General features: G+C 43.4%; 1 protein-coding gene across 4 annotated transcripts; it reads left to right on the plus strand.

The window, feature by feature from the left end:
- Positions 1-295: 295 nt before the first annotated feature.
- On the plus strand, positions 296-20381 carry syt3 (synaptotagmin III). 4 transcript variants are annotated; one of them, XM_036553323.1, is made up of 13 exons: positions 296-690; positions 5414-5602; positions 5943-6358; positions 10387-10830; positions 11171-11288; positions 11559-11741; positions 13952-14078; positions 14723-14941; positions 15250-15370; positions 15999-16170; positions 18303-18432; positions 18918-19008; positions 19442-20381. In XM_036553323.1, the coding sequence occupies exons 3-12, from the start codon at positions 6211-6213 to the stop codon at positions 19002-19004; spliced, it is 1749 nt and encodes a 582-aa protein (XP_036409216.1). In that variant the 5' UTR covers positions 296-690; positions 5414-5602; positions 5943-6210; the 3' UTR covers positions 19005-19008; positions 19442-20381. The 4 variants fall into 4 exon arrangements, with proteins under 4 accessions (XP_036409216.1, XP_036409218.1, XP_036409219.1 ...); XM_036553325.1 differs by having other exon boundaries at positions 5946-6358; XM_036553326.1 differs by having other exon boundaries at positions 6128-6358.
- The last annotated feature ends 523 nt before the right edge of the window (positions 20382-20904 follow it).

Genomic DNA, 20904 nt, shown 5'->3' on the forward strand with positions numbered 1-20904 from the left:
ATTTGATAATAACATAAATTAAATCAAATATCTACAGAAGACGCATGTTAATAAATCGCGAACAAACAGTGTCAATACAACCGGAGCTACCTGGGGTCCCAATTTAGCCGTTCCATATTTTAAGAGTCACGCGTCGCACAATGTACTTCATATTTGTCTCCCTCTAGCGGTTGGTCCACCCCCCGAGGACCATTCGGTTGCTCTCCTCCTTTCCTACCTCCCCCCTCCCATCTACCTTTTCCTCCCTCCACCCCCTTTCTCTCCCCCTCTCTTCGCCTACATACATCAGCATGTCTTTAGTACTAGTCGCGCTATACAGTCAGCGGAGACGCGAAACCTCTTAGTATTCCGTTCACAATCCAGAGAGAGAGGGAGGGAGGGGAAAGAGTGAAACGGAGATAAAAACGAGGGTGAGAAGACGCTGAAAAAGAATTACACTGAGAGGATGAAATAGGGAGAGGGAAGAGGGGAGAAATAAAGGATATCCCTATCGTTTTTTTTTCTGTAGCCCGGTCTATCCCTTCATCACCTTCTTCCATCTCAGGTGCAGTATTTTGGCTTCTTTTTTCCGGTATTAGTGGTGGTGGGTGGGATTTTCCTTTTCTAAGCGCGACGCATCTGAAAATTTTGGTTTGATCAAGAAGAGGAGAGGTATGAGGAAGAGGGGCTAAAGAGGGGTAACATACAGAGGTATGTAAAGACAATGTTATTACGGAAAGTATAGGGCTTTGCTGCCTGTACAATATGTAGGTTAGCCAAAAAAATATGTTATATGTAAGTTATAGATATGCTAAATTGTTTTTTGGGGTGTATATTGTACACTTGTGTCACACAACCTTAACTATGTCTGTCTGTGTAGCTATCTGTCTATGCATATGCACGCATTCATCTATTGCAAATATATGTGCATACTGTATCAGAGCGTATGGCGATGTTGCGAATGTGTTTGTGAACGTACAATTTTAAACATCTGACGTGACTTCATGTTACATGTACACGCATGATGTATGTGTTTTACCCTCGCGCAAGTGTGCATAGTGCATGCATGTCCGCGTGCTTTTTAGGGGTTGTCGCCATTGTAATATTCATATATTTAACTTTTAACGCGTTTCCGTCATGATCCGATAGGGCCAACAAATACAAACATGTCGAGAATAAGGGGTAATGGGTGGGTTGGGGGGGGGGGGGTACTGAAACGTGCCGAATGTCTGAAACCCTCCTCTTCACGCCACCCCCTCTTCTGCCCAAGTCAAAGTGATACACCGGTATTGTGAGTCATACAGTGTTCCACAGTTATGATGGGGAGATCTGTTTTTGTTTATTTGCTTAGACACCTGACATTTTTACTATAATTCATTTGTACTGCTGGTTAATTTTACTTAAGCAATTCACATCTGTGGCTCGAGTGTGCAACAGCAGTGTCCCATATGGGAATTGAACCTGCAACCTTCTGGTTACAGGTCAAATAACATAACTATTAAATATTATGCTCAACACCATTCACAATGCTGTGCAGTATACTGGAGGTTGTACTGTTACCAAAACATATTCCTAGACTTAAATGTACTTGGGCCTTCATGGACAGGAATCACAGAGAAATAATAATACAAAGCAAAATTTAGAAACTCTAAGGTGTGTAGTCTAGTTAAGTATGCATTTTAATGTGTTAAACATTACAAACTTAGACAGTCATACAATATGGACATCATTGGGAACCTCCATATTTTAGTTTAGTCTGCAGTTTTATGTTTTGTTTCAATGCTGAACATTTAAGGTTTACAAGTCTATATGTCCAGTTGTGGCTGTATCTTGATCAACCCCTGAAGGATGTTCTGGCTGAAAATACAACAACGGATACACTTGGAAACAGACAGGTTGATTTTTGAAAGAGAGTTCTTTCTTTGTAGAGGACCAATTTGTTCCTGTGCCCAAGCATAACACGTTCCGTTTTCAGTTCTGGCTTCCACAGATGAGCAATGGGATGTCAACTGTCTTAACATAATGTGTCGTGTTCATGTGTTCCGTAGTGTAAAAGCAGGTTTAATGTTAGCAGTGAAGTGAGGTATTCCTGAACAATCGACAGTAACCAAATGGTCAAGGAAGGAGCCTGGTGTCACCATTTATGATGAGCATTATAATGCTATAATACATTTTTTCTATGGTTAATGAATGTGTTTAGCTGCTGTTAACGATGTTACTGTTATACATAAACATATACAGTACCAATAGTTTTAAACATGTAGTTTATATTCAGAGCTGTACAGTTCTGAAAATAACCAGTGCCCAAACAAATATGCAACACTGAAATAGTACCTTGTATATTTGGTGTTGAAATTGGGAGAGCTGAAACCATATGCAAGATCACATCAGCGTGGTTATAAATTGCAGTGGCAGGTACACTTGTGTCTCGGAGGTACTGCGAGTTTCCTGTGAGTGCCAGAGGGCAAAAGACATGACTTCAATGAGTCAGAGGAAGTTCTATGCTGGTGCAGCTGGAACATGAGTCTTGATAATAAGAGGAGAATCACAAATAATACATATTAACAGGCCCACATGGAATCTAGAGTGGGTATCCAGGGTACAGGGGATGCTTGTGTGGTCTTAATTTGCACTACTTAATTGGGGTAACTTTTAGGAAAAATGAAACAGTGTCACTAATTTCCAACATAATATATTCTGTCCATGACAAAAAAAGGACACTTCCTGCAGTTTACTAAGAGAAAAATGTAAAAAAAAAAATGTAAATGTAGAAAAAGCTACTTTCACTGAACTTTCCCTCAAATTGCTATGTGTTTGGAGTTGCTGAAATTAACGAAAATATTGAGGATAAAACTGTGTCAGAATCACATTGATGTGATTCAGATATAAGAGAAATCCTGAAGGAATCCAGAGGAATATTGTTTGACGCTCTCATATAATATACAGTGTGTGTGGGCATGCTGTTCCTGAACTATGCAGTAGCCTCTCTGGCCGTTCCTTGTTGTCCTGTGGGTTCACCTTGTGTGGATTGTTGCTTGGCGCGAGGGTATTGATTTAAAATAGAACAGCAGTCAATGGAAAGTTGTGTCTGAGAGGGTTTTGTCTTTCACCGTAGCCGTGTGGGTTTCGGTGTCTGTGTGCACGTCTGTCTGTATCTGTCTCCATCTAACTGTCTGCCTCTGCTTCTCTGCCCAGCTCACCTTCTGTATCTGTGTCTGTTGGTGTCAATAGTGGCCTGCTCTGTGTGCCTCTGCCTGCGTCTGTCGGTCTGACTACTCTCTGTGTGTGCCTATGTCTATGTCTAGCTCACTGTCTGTGTCTGAGTCACCCTCTCTTTTTGCATGTGTCTCCATCTAACTCACTATATGTCTGTGTCTGTGTCTCACTCATTGTGTCTACATCTGTCTGTCTGTTCGGTGAGCATCTGTCTGCCCGTAGCTGCTTGTGTCTATCTCGCGCTCTGTGACTGCGTATGTCTGTGTTTAACTCGCTGTCTGTGTCTGCAGTTGCTTGCATCGACTTCACTGCCTGTGTCGGCAACTCTGCATGTAACTCACTATTTGTGTTTGCTGGGTCTGTCTCCACAGTAGCTCACTGTCTGTGCCTGCAGCTGTCTGTGTCTTGGCCGACAGACTCGATGTCTGTGACTGTGCACGCCTGTGTTTTGCACACTGCTTGTGACTGCCAGCATAAACCTGAGTAGCTTTATTGTTATGTGCGCATTTGCTCTGAATACATCGGTACTGTTATCTTGGTGTTTATATGCTGTCTGCACTTTGTGTAAAATGTATTTATTACACAAGACATAAGTGCACTGGTACTCTCTCTGCCCCTTTTTCATTTTTTGACTCTAGGCCGTTTCGTTCCCATCTCTGTCCCTTCACCTCTTTCCTCGTCCTTTTCCCTGTCTCTCCATACCTTTATTTGTGGCGTGCCCTCTTTTCCTCTCTGCTTTTTCCACGCTCTGCCTCATCTCTCCTTTTTGTTCTGTCTCTCCGTTCTGCGTCTCCCTGCTCTCTCCACTCCCCTGTCTCCCCTCGCCACTCCTGTGCCCCATAACCGGCGAGATTCTTTTTATGTCCAGCTCTTTGCCAGAGAGTCATTTCTCATCATGAAATACGTGGGGGTTTAAAGTGAAAGCACAGACAGATTTACTGACAGAGTGAGGGAGGGAGAAGGGGGGCTGTTTTTAATGCTCTCATCCCGGACTCTTTATCCACCTGACTAAACGTCTGAGATGGACAGATAAATGGGCTAATGGTAAATAGTACTTCTCTTAGTGTACTTTACCTATTAATCGATTATGACCTGGTTTGTGTTGATCGTGTATATTATGTGGTTTATATTTACGTGCAGAAGGAGACAGATAGATAGATAGATAGATAGATAGAAATAGAGAAACCATGCAAATCTTCTGAATAGGAGAGGTAAGCATGTGACTAGTCTTTCCTGACAGACGGATTGTCTCATTACTGCAGTTAATATGGTGATCAATAGAGAGATTAGCAGAAGGAAGAAAGAAAAGAAAATGATACATACCGATCACTGTGTACATAGACTGGTAGGTGTTTGATGAATCTTATTGATCAACAGACAGATATACTTCGTGCTGTGGCAGGAATTTTATGGAACAGATGGCGGACCATGGTTAGTTTCTTAAAGGTAATCATGGAGGCCAGAGATAAATGATGATTATTGATTTAATTTTGGTACACATAACCACATATTTGTTTCGTTCACCACAATAAACGGTAATGGGTTTTTAAAATTGCATTGTAAAATATATATTAGCACAATATAAACACATGTGGACTCAATGAGTCCCATTTCGCCCATATTGTTTAGTTGCAACTGTTTTAATACACTTTTCATGGAAGGAGAAGGAGAGTTACTGTGCATACAGCCACTGAACCAGAGGGAGGGGGAGAGAGAGGCAAGTGTGTGGATGTATGCGTACGTACTTGGATGTCTGTGTCTGAGAAAGAGGTGTGTGTGCGTGCGTGTGTGTGTGTATGTGTGTGCATTTAAGAGATGGAAAAGGGAGAGGGGGCAGAGGGAAAACATTGACCTGTTTTTGGAGACAGAATGAGAACAGAAAGCTTTGAAAGCTTATGTGTACCTGTACCTCATGTGTATACAACAAATGTATTGTAAGGTAATAACACTGACAGTTAAACACTGTAAATTGATTGATGTTATTCATGAATACTTGTACCACTACCGTAGGCTTTTATTGGAAAGTAATCCTTTTTTTATTCCAGGCAAGTGTCAACCAGGAAAACCATCACATTTAATAGTAAAAGTCTCAATAGGAACTGCATGATCCAGAATCCTACTCTGCACCCATGCTGCGGCCTGATGTTGTTTTATGATATTCATTCCCTTGCAGATTTGTTTTCCAGTTTTGACTGAGCTTTGTGTGATTTTTGTCCAGGGATTCGGAAGAGGATTAGGACCATTTGAATGGCTAGATCTCCTTTCCCTGAAATATAACAGCTAAAAGTATACCTGAAGGATATTCGTGGAAGGACTTTCCAGGCATCTCCATGGAGAGTTAGAAGGCCTGCAGTTATGACCTAATCATGGGAAACAACATTTAGCAGCGTATTCTCTCTTACGACAGGTATGCATAATACTATTGCTAGTATTGATACTTATACTGATAATGGTGGTATGCATGAAGAATTATATACTAAAATTTTGTTAAAATTCTGCAGTTTATTTCAAAGTGGGTTTTTGACATTACTGGTTTGATAGTGTCTTTTTAAATAGTTATGGTACAGACACTACACTTTGAATACATTCAGCTCTCTCCTTTCTCCCTGCCTGCACCCCTCTCTTCCTGACTCCACATTTTCATACCTGTCCTTTTCCATCTCTCCTTTATGTCCTTTTCTCTACAGTTCTAATACTCTCCTTTGTGCTTCTTTCTATCTTTCTCTTTCCTTCACAATGTCTCACAGAAGCACAGACAGCTATTAAAATGCAGACCTTGACTCACTGAGTCACACACTCATGGGTGCAGACCTCTGACTGACTCAGCCAAAGTGGGCGGTGTCCCCACAGAGCCGCCTGATTGGCCCAGCCTCTCCGAAGAGCCCCCTTCTCAACCCATCTCAAACAGAGTGCCCGGATTCTCTCGGTACAGGCACCCTTCTACTGGTCCGGCGGCGGAGTGCACCTGCATTGCGATAGGCCGATTGAGGTGGGGAGTGAAATGCTGATTGGAGGATGTCGGGGGACTGGGATGAAGACCTGTGTAAGAAGGCCCTCGTGCTGGTGGAGGAGCTGTGCTTCCACTCGGGAGGCTACAGCCAGAGCGAGCGCTGCCAGGATTTCATCTACATGTTTAGAGGCCGCAACAGGCAGATCGACTCAGGTGAGATACCAGATAATGATCAGGTACAAGGTCAGCACTGAAGAGCCAAGAAATGGGAGTATGTTGAGAATCAGGAGCAGGGAGACTGCCTCAGGCACAGGGATATAAGCGGGGCAATGCTGGGGTCAGATGGAACAAGGGCAGCGCAAAAGAAACAAGCTGAGCTTGTGGCAAATAGATGAGTAGCATGAGATGAAGTGGCCAGAGCACTGGGCTCTGGACACCAGGGTCATGGGTTTCACTCGAGGATTGGACTCTACTCCTGTAACCTCGCTCTGCCTCTAACGCTGCTTCTCCACAATACAGAATCAGTGTCCACACTCTGGCCATCTGAAATGGTAATAAGTGATTCAATGATTTCCTGTGTTACTGTGTAGCTACACATTGTCTGATCAGTGCTGTGCTATTCTGGCATAAAGGTCAATGTCCATGTTTTCCCATCACTTACAAATGGCTCAGGTGCTAGTGTCTGAGTGAGAATTGTTTGCAGTTTGTAGGGAAATTAGGGTTGGACGCTAATGTCTCGTACTTATTTATATCAACCACATACCTGATTCTACTTAATTATAAGCTCTGGACATTTGTTTACTGTATGTAGTTCTTTGGTTCTTAAAGAAAGTATAGATTTATGAAACTGGTCACTAAAATATATTTATGTCTGCTTCAAGAACCAAACACTATTCATTTCTACTCTAACTTAAATCAAGCTGACATAACAATTCAGAGAAAGAAAGAAAAGACACCTTACAGAATTTTAAAATTGTAGTCACTGTGAATAGAGCTGTATATGTGCTGTTTTAGTGACAGTAATATATTAAGAACAGCAAAGCAACAGAGTGCTGTTACATAATTTGAATATCCTGCAGGTATTATTAATAAAAGTTATCCTGTATTTTTATCAATTTCTGCGAGTGTCGCGTTTCATAATGAGGGAATAAATGAATCGGCAATGAAATGAATCCTCTGTATTTTAATGGCTAGGTCTCGTAGCTCGTCTCCCTCTGCTCAGACCCAATAACAAAAACAGTCCTTACTGCAGGTAGGAATTCTTCAATAATATTCATGTAATGAAGACCAAATCTGCAGACCGAATCTGCATATGCTGATATGCAAACCACTTGACGATAGCCAGAGAGCGCTGATTTTAGCATTGTGTTACTCTGCGCTGGGTTTGGCGCGAGCATACATTTACTTGGATGGTTGTATAGCTAGAGAGACAAGTCGTCACGATTCTCCACTATACTTAGACTGCTGACAGCTGCACAGGTATTAAATTTATCCCCTTGTTTTTTCTCCCATAGATCAATATGTACACAAACCCTTCTCCTTCTGAGGCTTCGCCCATTTTTCGTCCTGCACCTTTCCTGTCTCGGTTTCTCTGTAGTGTGAGCATATTGGCGTGGCCCTCTGTTGCCGCCTTTATTAACCTCTTTGCCCTCCCTGCTCTCTGTTTGTGGACTGAGAGTCAGCCACTGTGTCTGTTTCAACATGTTTGCTAATCTGTTTCTTTCTCCCTCTGCCCCTCCCCCTCGGTCTCCTTCCCTTACTCTCTCCATCTGTGTCTTGTTCTCCGCAGTGACAGATCAATGCCCCCCCCCCACTCCCTCCCTGATCATATCTTTTGAACAACTGTGGAATTAATGACATACACAGACTGTTGAATAATTCACAAAAGAGAGAAGGAGAAGGAGGTGAACAGGGAAGGGGGGGCAGCGAGAGAGAGAAACAGAGACAGAAAGAGAGAGACATTCACAGACTGACAGACGCTGAGTGAGTGATTGGCATTTCTAACACGCTGACTGAAACACAGATACATGCACAGCCAGGCTGTGGGACGATCTACCACACCTGATAACCGCCACACTCGGCCCCTGCCAGACCGACGCTGGTGTTCCGCCTGTGGAGGGAGCAGTCCCACACAGACTGATAGCTGATAGTGTCGCTGTGGAGCACCTCTCTGCTCCCCCAGGGGTGGGATCCCCATCCCTGTAACAAATTATTTTCTATGTGTCTCTTTGGAACAGTTTGATTGAAGCTTAATTGCTCAGTGACCCTATGGAGGTGTGGAGGGACTGGCTTAATAGCACTGCGTGAAGTATGTGGATGCTCCTGTAAAAACTGTTGAACTTGCATGAATTTGCAATCATCCAGTTTCCGGTCAATTAGCAGATGAGCATAATGTGCACTTAAGGTATTGAATATGACCGATTGTGTTTGTCATCTGTGTTAGTTTCAATCCGTTGGCTGCTGTTAAGACCTCCCCTCTCAGTTTGTCAGCCTCTCCACTCTTTCATTCATACCCATCATTACCCTATTTTTCAGGATCTGAAATTTTACTCCTCGTAATTTTTTGGGCTCCTTCACCATTCTCTATACTCTTGTTCTCTCTCTGTGTCTACCTTCGAAGAGGCCTGAATAATAAATCACACTCAGTTACAGAGGTGCCTGACTAGAAAAGGCTAACAACATATCATGCATTCTCTGCCTCTCTCTCTCTCACCATAAAGTGCTATGAATTTATAATGACTGCAAACATTGCTGCTCAGAGAAAACAGTTATAATTCTAAATATAACAAGAAGTAACTGCATTCGTAAAAGATCCACACTCAACTTTTTTTTTTTAACAAAGATGAGGCTGAAAGATTCAGACATTTAATCATACTGCCTTCATCAGTGAAATAGTGTTAGTGTGTGGGCAACCCTTTTAAAGCTAACTCACAATGTCTAACTAAAATGTCACAACAAGTATACAAGAGCAGAACTGGCAAGTGCTTTTGTTTTCAGTAAGGCTAGTATTGAGTACTTGTGGCAGCAAATCCAAAAAGACCTAAGAGGTACTTTATAACTACACAGTAATATAAGTGCCATGAGCTCTTTTTTTAGGGTAAATGAAAAAAAGCATGTATACATTTAGTAATCACATTTATTGAAGATTTGTAATCAACATTTTGAGTAAAGTACAGGCTAAAAAATTCAAAAGCTTCGGTGTTCTGCCACTCTCACTGAAATGGTGTTGATCTGTTGGCAACCTTTTTACACCTAACTGTAAAATGTCAACATGCTTAAAAATAAAGACAATACTTTCAGTTTCTCAGCTGTAGCAGAATGTCTACCGACTCTTTCAAATTAATTCTATTAACTCCAATTCAGTATGCTTCCACGTAATGAAGCACATTTCATAAACATCTCCAAAATTCACAATGCAAAAATGCAAAAAAAAAAGAGCAAAAAGTAAGAAATATACATTTAAAGTAATGAACATATAATATTTGTTACATATCACTTATCACCAATTCTGTAAGTTTAAGAATAACATGTTTTATATGTGATCTATTTGCCCTTAGTCAGTGCTGGACTCTGACCTACTGTCTGTAAAGCTGTGGAAGGCTGAGTTGTGCTGTGGGGGACTGTTTGTCATATCCCTAACAAATCTTTCATTTTGCAGTTTTTCCATTGTCTTCCATGAAACTAAAGTCATTCTTAATTTGAAAAAGAAATCATTAAATAATTTTTTAAAAATATTGTCCACTATGTAGGAGCATATGCATTTCTGTCTCCACTGTTTGTTTTTTTGTACTGACCAAACATGAAGTCTTCTTTTGGCAATCTACCTCCCTCTCTTCTTCTGTCTCAGATTTTTCACTTATGAATTTCTTTTTGGCTTGGGGCTGGAGGAGAGTTTAAGAGGGGTGTGATGCTATTAAGTATGATGTGATGTGGGCACCTGTAGATAATGAATATCTAGTGTTTCCTTGTGTTTTATTTTTGGGATGAACTGAAATATACAGATCCTAAATGGTTTGACAAAATAAAGTCACTTTAAAACTCAAGGTCTTTCTCTTTCTCTCCCCTTCCCTCTCTCTTTCTCCTCTGTCTTCTTCTTTCTCTTTCTCCTCATCTTTCCTCTTTCCATCTCTCTCTCACTCCCTTTTTCTCTCTATTTCTGTTCCACCTCTCTCTCTCTCTCTCTCTCTCTCACTCTCTCTCTCCATCCCTTCTCTTTATCCCTCTCTCTGTCTTCCTCTCAGAGATCTCTGTTAGCCTGCTCTCGGTCATAGTGACATTCTGTGGCATCGTTCTGCTGTCTGTTTCCCTCTTCGTGTCCTGGAAGCTCTGCTGGTTGCCATGGAGGGACAAGGAGGGAGGAGGCCTCAGCCTGACGTCTGGACTCCTGCCTGGTGGGGGAGGAGTCGGGGGGCTGGGCGGGACCGGGGGGTCCTCGCTCCTGCCGCCTCTGCTACAAAGGAAGGAGACGCACTCCTCCTCTTCCCTGTACCCCTCTCTCTCCCAGCCCAGTCAGCACCATCCCCATTTCTCAGATATGTTGGTGGTGGAGAGGGGAGAAGGGGGAGGAGCCGGGGGTGTGGTTGGGGGGCCGGAGAGAACCCCCATCGGGGGAGTGGTGGGGGGTCCCCAGGAGACGCAGGAACACTCGTACCTGGACATGGACTGTCACTCCAACTCTGCTGGGGGTGAGATGTCCTCCTCAGGTTCTTCATGCCTGTAACAGCAGTCAGTGCTAGTATGCTAACCCGCTGGAGCTTGTGATGTCATCACGGGGGGTGCAGAAACAGATGGAAGTCACTGTGGAGCGGGGCAGCGTTTGTGCTGTGATGCATAACGTTTGTTACTCTCTCTGACATCCCTGTTGTTTCAGTAAATATTAAGGACAGGGAATCAATCGTAAGCAGGGCTGTGTACGTTCGAAGACGACTGACAATTGCACATCAGTTTTTGAAGGGCGGTAAATAGTAAGGCATGGTATTGCGTAATACGGTAAATTAAGATTTAATCTCTCTCCCTCCTGCTCAGGGGGGCTGAAGCTGAGCCAGACCTCTCCAGAGCTGCCCCCAGCGTCTGACTCTGGCCCTGTCTCCCAGCCGCACAGAGACCTCCCCAATGCTCACTCCCAGCAGCAGGTCTCCGCACGGTCAGTACTCACGCTGTCAAGCTGCTGGCCAACTGCTGTCCGGCGCTGAGCGCTGCGGAGAGGCTCGTCAGCCAGGCGATTGCTTCATCTGCGTCGCGCTTAACCCTCTCCTCATTCTGTAGTCTCAACACCTGGCGCTGTTTCTGTGCAGGGGCTCTGTATGTCCACATGCAGTATGTGCTGCGTGCATGCGTACCTTTGTGTCATTGCAGTCAGTGTGGGTGTTTCTCTTTGTATTGACTGCCCTGTCCTCCTGTCTCTCTCTCATAGGCCACGCCCCATGACCCACCAGCTTTCCAGCCCCGATTTCCACGGTGATGAGAAGACCGAGCAGGTGACCAGCATTGGCCAGATCAAGCCGGAACTATATAGACCACGTCAGGGGGAGCAGGGGGAAGGGAAACAGGGTGACACCTGTGGCAAAATCAGCTTCCTTTTGCGTTACGCCTTCAAGTGAGTTGGCCAGCATGTTCGTTACCTTATTGTGCTACTCTCTGTGTCTTTCAAAATGTTTGTGTGCCTTGTGTCATAGTGTTCTGTGCTCTGTATGTTTTCACACCCATACACACACACACACACACACACACACACACGCACACACACAAACACACACACACGCACATGCACACACACACACACACACGCACACACACGCACATGCACACATAGAGCTCCCAAGCTCTACACCAGACTTCTATCGTATAAAGAAGGGGACAGTGTCTGACAAAGAGGAAGAGGGAGACAGAGGAGAGAAGGAGAGGAAATAGAATGAGTTTTTACTGCACAATGAATTGCATTCTGGCTCTCCCCTGGGTTTCTGCTGCTTGCTATTTGGGTCCTTTTTGAGGTCACATTGAAAACCATTCAAAATAAAGAAACTGCTGATGTCTGAAAAAAAGGAGGAGCAAGAGGCAGTTTTATGATGAATTATATATGGGCTGCCACTTTAAACAAGGAAGGCTGTCAACACATAATAACACCCCTGTGTAATACAAAGAATAAGAAAGAGGGAGACATACAGACAAAAAGGGGCAGAGAGACCAAAAGAGATATGTATGCTGCATACATTCATGTAGATAGACTGATGACTGCTTCTTGTTTAGATAGATCTTGTTCTTTACTACATTCTAACTACACAGAATGTGTGTACAGTCTGTGTGTATGCGTGTGTTACACTGATATCTATGAATCTTCACTCTGTATCTGACAGTACCGCACCATAATGCTTGCCTTTATTTTGTGCTCTTGTCTTGTTTATCCCCTGTGCTATTATCCAGAGAGTTTCAATCCATATTTGGTTGAAACTGCTGCGCTTCAGGAAGTGTCATCAGTTTGCAGTACATCAAAGTCAAGTATCCTGCTAGACCAAACTGTATTTCATGAGATCCAGTCAGTGTAACAGAGTCACACGTATGGCGGCCTTCTGGGAAATGTAGTTCTATTCACACAGCAGAAAGAGGCAGACACATTTGCACTTTGGGGATTGCAGCTAGTTTTGGACTGCTGCTTCTTAGGAATTGTGGTGTGATGTTTTTTTTTTTTTTCCTTCACTGCCAGCGGTAATAGTTTTAGTCTCTGTGGAGTATGCCTGATGCCATGCTCGGGACTTTGTGTAATATTGCATGCCATCTGAGTCCCAGATGTATATGTGAGTGTGAATGTGAGTGTGATTGTCATTATTGATTAATGACATTCAGTGTATCGCCATGATAAGTGATCAGAGTAAGCTTTAAACCGCAGTCACATGTGGTCAAGACGCATCCATCATTTTCAATTACAGTTCAGGATGTGCATATGCATAAAGCAGATTGGAAGTCTAACAAGTGAAAAAAAAAGCTCAAAAGAATGCACTAAAGCCAAGAATGACAGAACCTCCACTCTCTGATTCTGAAGACACAACATCTTTCTCCAGAGCGACTTCCATCACAATAGAACATAAGTGTATTTATTCAATTTAAATGAGCAACACTCCCAGACCAGTGAGTGTGAGCATAACACTATTCAAGCTCAGCCACAAGTTAACGTGTGCACTCTGACAAAAGCTAAGCATACTACGATACAACTCTCCCTAGAACACAAATTCATAATACGTCATAATAACACACATAGAATAAACATCAAATGCAACCATATATACATTTTAAATGTAAATAAGGATGTACTTAGGATAGGATGTAAGAGAACAGCCCTTAGGTGCCTAGTGTTTTAACATTGCCCATATGCATGTTGCCAACCATGAATAATGTGAGTATTTCAAGATTGATTGAATATGCTTGGTCTTTAATGGCCTGGTCTTTGTGCAGATCTCTCCCACCATTAATGAAATGATTGCATCCTCATTACTGCAGATATAACTGGATTAGATGGCAGGTTCTCTGAATGCCGTGCTTGTATGCTGACCACAGGCCACTAATTAAATAATATATGTCTACATTCTCCATACAGCGTGCGCTAAAGAGACTGCAATATTTTCTGTTCGGTGTACAATGCAGTCAGAGCAAATGTTTTATGTGCCCCATGCTCTGTACTTGCAGTCTGTGGCTATCAATTGCATCTGACATCTGAAGTGGTGCTGCAGTGTGTTGTCTTGTAGAAGTCTGTGTTGCCGTTAGTGATGTGCACTCCTCTCTCAGTGCTGCATCCTGATCTGCTCTGCCCCGCAGCACAGAACAGCTGGTTGTCAAGATCCTGAAAGCCATAGACCTCCCGGCAAAGGATGCCAATGGCTTCTCCGACCCCTATGTCAAGATCTACCTGCTGCCGGACAGGAAGAAGAAGTTTCAGACAAAGGTGGTATCTCCCCCCTTTCACCCGCCTTGCACTCGCTCCAGCACAGCAGGGCCGGGAGATGTGTACCGCACTCTCCTCTTTGTTAGTTCTTTTATTTTCAACATCTCTTAGAGCAACTTCAGGGGCCACTGCAGTCCAAGGTTTTTAGGAGACCCCCCCCCCCCCCCCCCCCCCCAACAAGGTGCCTCTAAGTGAAATTATCCTCACTGCAGCACTTGAACTCAGGAGTTCTATTTTCGCTGTCATCGTAGATGTGCAGTTGTACCCTCCATCTGTCACCTTAAGCATGGTTCCGTTGGTTTACTGCTCAGAGATGCGTCCTGGCCAAAACAGCAGGGGCACAGAAATTCTCGCCTTTTTTCTCTTTCTCGCCCGCCCCTCCATGCAGTGTCACTTTTAGTCTCCTGCATTTTCCGGAGAGTCAGAATTAATTAGCATCGTGGGGTGCTGCTGCTGAATAAGACCAAAAGCTATCGAGCAAGCTGCCTGTTTGAAACTGCTTTCACCCCAGCCCTTTTCATATTTCCCTTTGCTGCAGTTCAGCCATTTTAAGATGGAACCTCAAACAACAGGCCCAGGAGCAGCCAGCTGTGAGCCCTTGACTGATCTGAGGGCCTCTTCTCCTCTCTGTCTCTCTCCCTCAGGTCCACAGAAAGACGCTGAACCCCGTTTTCAACGAGACGTTCCAGTTTGGGGTGCCTCTTGCGGAGCTTCACTCTCGGAAGCTCCACTTCTCCGTCTACGACTTTGATCGCTTTTCCAGACACGACCTCATAGGACAAGTGGTGGTGGATAACCTTCTGGACTTCAGCGAGGGGACGGGGGAGAAGCCAGTGTGGAGGGACATCGTGGAGGGGACAGCGGTGAGAGCATACCCCCCCAACCTGTTCACTGAGCACGCCCACAATCTGTCCATTAGTACCTACAGCATGAATACTATCAAGTGACAGCGACCAGCTACCCAAGCATTGTTTTTGAGACTAGCCCAATGTAAACTAATTTTTCACAGCTATTTTTATTCCCAAATTTTGGGTATAAGCCATTAAAAGTGATCCTTTGGTAGCAACTGACACTGAAGTATTCCGGGATGAACTGAAAGAGTGGCTTCTCAGCATCTTTAGTGTACTGCAGAAACTGAATACAGTTTGCTCCCTCTCTCTGACTCCTACAGGAGAAGGCAGACCTGGGAGAGTTGAATTTCTCTCTCTGTTATCTGCCTACGGCTGGCCGACTGACCGCCACTGTAATCAAGGCCACTAATCTGAAAGCCATGGACCTCACTGGCTTCTCTGGTAATTAACCCAGCAATCAATCAATTCATTATAGTGCAGTTGGATCGTAAGTGTAACTGATGTACGACTGTCCATAGTGTTGATGTTCTTTAATTAACCAGCACTAAGCTCAATGTAATTAAGTTATTCATCTACTTACAGTTAATGTATTATGGTCATGCCATTTATATAATGCAGCAGTACAGATATTGCTGTTACTCACAAAGTAATAGAAATGAACAGTTTCTTTGGAGCCTTGTGAGACTATTACATGCACTGTTGCTTCTAACTTTAGAGCTTTGAAAACTGGTTAAAAGTTTCACTTACTTTAGTGCTTTACTTAAGAGTTGTTGCAACCATTACATTATGGTCATTAAGTAGAGGCTCTTATCCAGAGCAACCTACATAGATTACAGTTTTACATATGGTCCATTTCTACAGTTGGATATTCACTGAGGCAATTGTGGGTTAAGTACATTGCCCAAGGTTTCAATGGCAGTGCCCCAGCAGGGAATTGAATTGATAACCTTTCACTGACGATCCCTGCTCCTTACCACCGCACCACACGGCCACCTCATTCAGCTCTGTTTCTGTTAATAAGTACATTATATGTATGTCCATAATGATCTTTCTCTCCCTTCTGCGACAGATCCATATGTAAAAGCCTCACTGATCTGCGAGGGCAGGAGGTTGAAGAAGCGGAAAACCTCCATCAAGAAGAACACGCTGAACCCCACCTACAACGAGGCGCTGGTGTTCGACATCCCCTACGAGAACATCGACAGCGTGTCTCTGATCATCGCCGTCATGGACTACGACTGGTGAGGAGAGCCGTGTCACGTGAGACCTGTTACAGTGAAGTACGTGCTGGTGCGAAATGTAGTGACGAGCCTCAGGGCATTGTGACACGCTCTGAAGAATAGGTGGTATTCTCTGGTGAGGGAAAGGAAGGGAATAGCATAAAGGAGTCCTAAGAGGCACTGTGATTCAGAGTGGCAGAGAATGCTATCAGCAGTGGGTGGACGGAGACATGAGTGGAGTATTCACGGACGCACTTGAGCAAGGATGCTGGACAGGTGCTGTAACCGTGGCACAGTATTGTGGTTAGAGGACTGGGCTTATAACTACAGTGCTGAAGGGCTGAATCGTGTCTTAGCCACTGTTGCTGTACCCTTGACTCGCATTGTACCCTGATACAGAATCTAGTAAATACGGAGCAAAGCAGGAAATAAAAAGATGGATTGTAAAATGCACGCTGTGTTAGTCATGCACAAGGCCGCCTGCCACCTACCAGGCGGCCACATAGAAGCTGTGACATAAAAGTGGCCTGCCATTGAGCTCCATGAAACACTGGAAATGGTGGGAGTGCTGGAGGTCCCACTGAAATTTAGCGCTGTATTTATTCAGCATTTTTTGTGAAAAATGTGCAATTTAAAATATTACGTGAGGCCAGACAAGAGAAAACAGCTTAACCGTGATGCTAGCGTCACCTGTGGGGTTACATAGGACATAGTACCAGTGGGATTTTTGTTAATCACTTTACGGACCACAAATGTCTAAGAACACATTATTGGAAGGAGTAAAAAACCCTGACCATACATTGACTGTGTGCCACCTTATTGCTGTTGTTTTTGATTAACCGATGTGGCAAGCAAAGGAAATATACTTGGCACAGATTTGGTCCGCTTGTCTTTTGGTATAGGACCGTGTTTGTATTTATTTTTTTCAACATACTGTCAGTCAGAAGTGCAAAAACAGCAAGACATAAATAGCCAGTGTGTGACATACAAGCCTGTCTTTATTCACACGTTGGAGCTGTCGCCCATATGATGGTGTGCATACATAAATAACTGCTTATACTAGGACCACACTTAACTGATACATTTGACTCAAAAATTGGCTGCCGAAAGTTGGACGATGTCCACTGCCTGTCGAGCCCATGTCTTCAAAGCACTGCCTTAAAATGTCTCTTTAGAATAGGCCAGTTACCATGCACCATTTTTATTTTATTTTTATAAGACACAAGCCTGAATTTGATATTCCATTAGTAGTTTGGTGTCTGCAGTTTTTCATATAATGGCCAAAGCGAGTATTGTTGCAATGATAGGGAACATTTTTTTCATGGTTTGTAGTTATACATTTGATAGAAATTCACAATATACCTACCTAACCCAGGCACAGTCCATCTTGACATAACCTTTGAGTCTGAAATGCAGAGCAGGGGTGTGATCTTGACATAAACAACTAAAATAAAGCAGGATAAGGTCTTGAAAATGATTTAAATCCAAGATCAGTCCAGATATCCAGATTCATTACTTAAGTACCTGTAAAAAAACTGATCACAGTGATTAATCTGATGCTACACACATTGCTGATATTAATCTGGATGGAATAATTCATAGCAAAATATTATCAAGGTTTAGCCTCAAATATTATCGTCAAGATTTAGCCTCAATTGAATGACAAGCTAGTCTGACTAAACTGGGGAGATACCAAATTCGAACTGTTGCAAAAGCCTCCTTCATAAAACTTGGCTATTTACATTACGGGATATCGGCAGTTCATACAAAATCTGTTCACTAAATTCAGTTTTACCAGCTCATCATGGGTGTACCCCTGCGAATATTTGCAGTGTAAGAGGTAAAACCGGTGCATTTATTCCAGAACACTGCTCCATCCAGTGAGTCACGTTCTTCTTCACAGGCTCCAAGTTGTTTTGCATAAAGGCTGACGAATGAATGCCAGTTATGTAATGCTAATCAAAAGCGGCGCTTGAGCACCGTTGAAGTAGCTCCGTCAGTGTGTTTGTCTGGCCTTCACACCTCTGTCTCTGCCTTTCTCTCAACACTTTGTCAACAGAAGTGGATGGAAATGCCAGCTCTCGCCCCTGTTGCCTCCGGAGCTTCTGATCTGTAATCTCTCCCTTGCTCCTCTCTCTTTCTCTCTGTGTCAGCATTGGTCACAATGAGGTCATAGGGATGTGTCGCGTGGGCAGCGATGCTGAGGGACCTGGCCGGGAGCACTGGACGGCCATGTTGGCGAATCCGCGCAAACCCATTGAGCACTGGCACCAGCTGGTGGAGGTAGAGAGCTTGCCAGCGCGGCCCACGGCAAACACTCCATTCATCCCGCCCCAGGGCCCCCCGCTGTTCCACTCATCTGTCTGTCTCTGCGGCCTCTTCGGATGTATCCAGGCCAAAAACAGAGACATGTGTCCACCAATCTCTGTTTGACCTCAGTCTTCTGGAGATTTCCTGCAGCCCACATCTCAGTCCTCACATTTGGCCCGGACTTATGCTATGTCATATATGTGCAAACACATTTGTCTGTTTTTTCTTCCTTTGTTACTGTGTTGTCCCTCTCTTTCTCTCTGTCTCTGTCTCTCTCTCTCTCACTCTCTCTCAATCTCTCTGTCTCTCATTATATTTCTCTTCCACCCATGTGCTTGTATGTATATTTGTGTGTATGTGTGTGTGTGTGTGTGTGTGTGTGTGTACACATACACACACAGAGACTTCACATTGTTTTCATATTGTTTCTTCCTCTCTGTGTCTGTCCCATTCTCCAGGAAAAGACCATGAACACATATGTGTCGAAGAGTGCCACTGCTTCCTCCAAGCCCCACATTGTTGTGGATAGTCCTCACTCTGAATAGATCTGTGAGTTGCCATTTCATTGGCTTTGCCCAAACACCACGGGGGAGTGGCTAGGGGTTGTCCGACCGTCCAGATCTAGATTGCATGCGTGTGTTTATTTTGTTTTGTGAGTGCCTGAATCTGTCTGTGTTTCTGTGTGTATGCATGTGTGTTGGTGCACATGTGTGTGCACCCTTGTGTGCGGTCAGTTCAGAGTTCAGACTGACAGACTGTAAAGGAGACTACTAAGTCTTGGGTCAACCTTTTAGTGACTTTATCAGAATCTCAACTGGAAGCTTATGAAGGGTGTGTACCAGTGGCTAGATAGAGAAAATTAAGATCTCATGCCAGTATAATCTCAGTTCTGATCACTTCACCCAAGTGAGTACCAGATTCATGGTCCCACATAGCTTCCTTTTTGAATTACTGTTCCCCTCACTTTCTCTCTCTTTCTCAGGGAACATCCTCCTTCCAACTCCAGACTTCCCCCTCCTCATCAGGTTTAATCTGTCCATCAAAGAAGGATGAAGGTGGAGATAAGAAGTCTTCTCTTAAATTTCAGTACCAGTACTGCTACTTCTGCTACTACAACTACTACTAACAACAATAACAACTTCAGCTCATTTTAAACTGTACAAATAGGCACCCAGAAGAATGCATATAAATACAATGGTGACACACAGAATGTAGTGGTGATACCTAAAGTAAACTAGTTTAGTATGGACAGAGCACAGACCACACACACACACACACTCATGCACACACACTATCAGTTTGTCTGTATAAGATACATTGACAGAGCAGACAGAGAGTACAGACAGTAGAGCAAATACAATAACCTTACATAAATATTCATAGATACACACAGATAAATAAGATGTTAAATATATATATTTGTTTACTGAAAACAGTTACTTGGGTTCTGTGGTCCAGGATGTTTGTGATGGACATCTTCAGACTGGTGTACATTCATTTAAACTCCATTCATCAGGGAGAAGTGTATGATGCTGATTTCTCTGTTTGAAATGATAGGGTCATGTAGTGGTTTGGTTTATGTTAAGTTACTCCTGACAAGTGAGACCTTCTGATTTTATTTCTGCATACTTTTCAACAAACCTGAACAGGACTTGTAAGATGGTGTGATTTGTTTTTGAAGATGATGGTACATTTATAAAGGACCTTAGGGAATTTCCCCATAGTTTTCAGGGTAGATGCATCACTGGCAGACTGTGCTACTATTTTGGATGTCTTGTGCCCCTACTTCGTGAATCAAAGCTTTTCTTGGATATTTTTCTTTCCTGTGTAAACAAAGACAAAAAATGGCCATGTTCACTCTTGTCGGAGGAGGGAGAAATGTGGATGGACCCAAGCATGTTGCGCAACCTTGAAATATGTCCCCCTGCCTTACACATTTTTAGCACCTTCTCCAGGTTCATCAGAATGAATTATTAGCTTTTATTTTTCTATCATTTTATTTTATAAAAGATCATCTTGAAAGGAAGTCCTTCATACCAGTTGTCCGTTTTTCATGGTTGAAGAAAAAGGGAAGTCTTGGACATGGGAGCTGACATGTTACAAGGGAATGTGTGACTCATTTTCAGAGTGAACTTTATTCTTGAGGATTCTTCAAAGGAACTGTGTTTGCATCAGCATTTTTGCTGGAGGACCCAAATAAGAATGCATCTGGTTGCTTTTGAATGCAGTTTCAGGAAGAACATGGAAGTGTGTTCTTCAACAAGGAAATTCATTGTACATTTTTGTTAATTTTTCATTGTAGTGTTTTTATCTTCGATTCAGGAGGAACTCTGCACTGCAGCACTTCTCTGAGGGGGACAATACCATCTAAAGGACACGCTCATGTTTTGTGTTGCCTTTGTGTGTGTTTCTGTGTTTGTTGGTGTGTTTGTGCATCCGTATGCG

Source organism: Megalops cyprinoides, chromosome 19 (assembly GCF_013368585.1).
Source record: "Megalops cyprinoides isolate fMegCyp1 chromosome 19, fMegCyp1.pri, whole genome shotgun sequence".
Taxonomy (NCBI): domain Eukaryota; kingdom Metazoa; phylum Chordata; class Actinopteri; order Elopiformes; family Megalopidae; genus Megalops; species Megalops cyprinoides.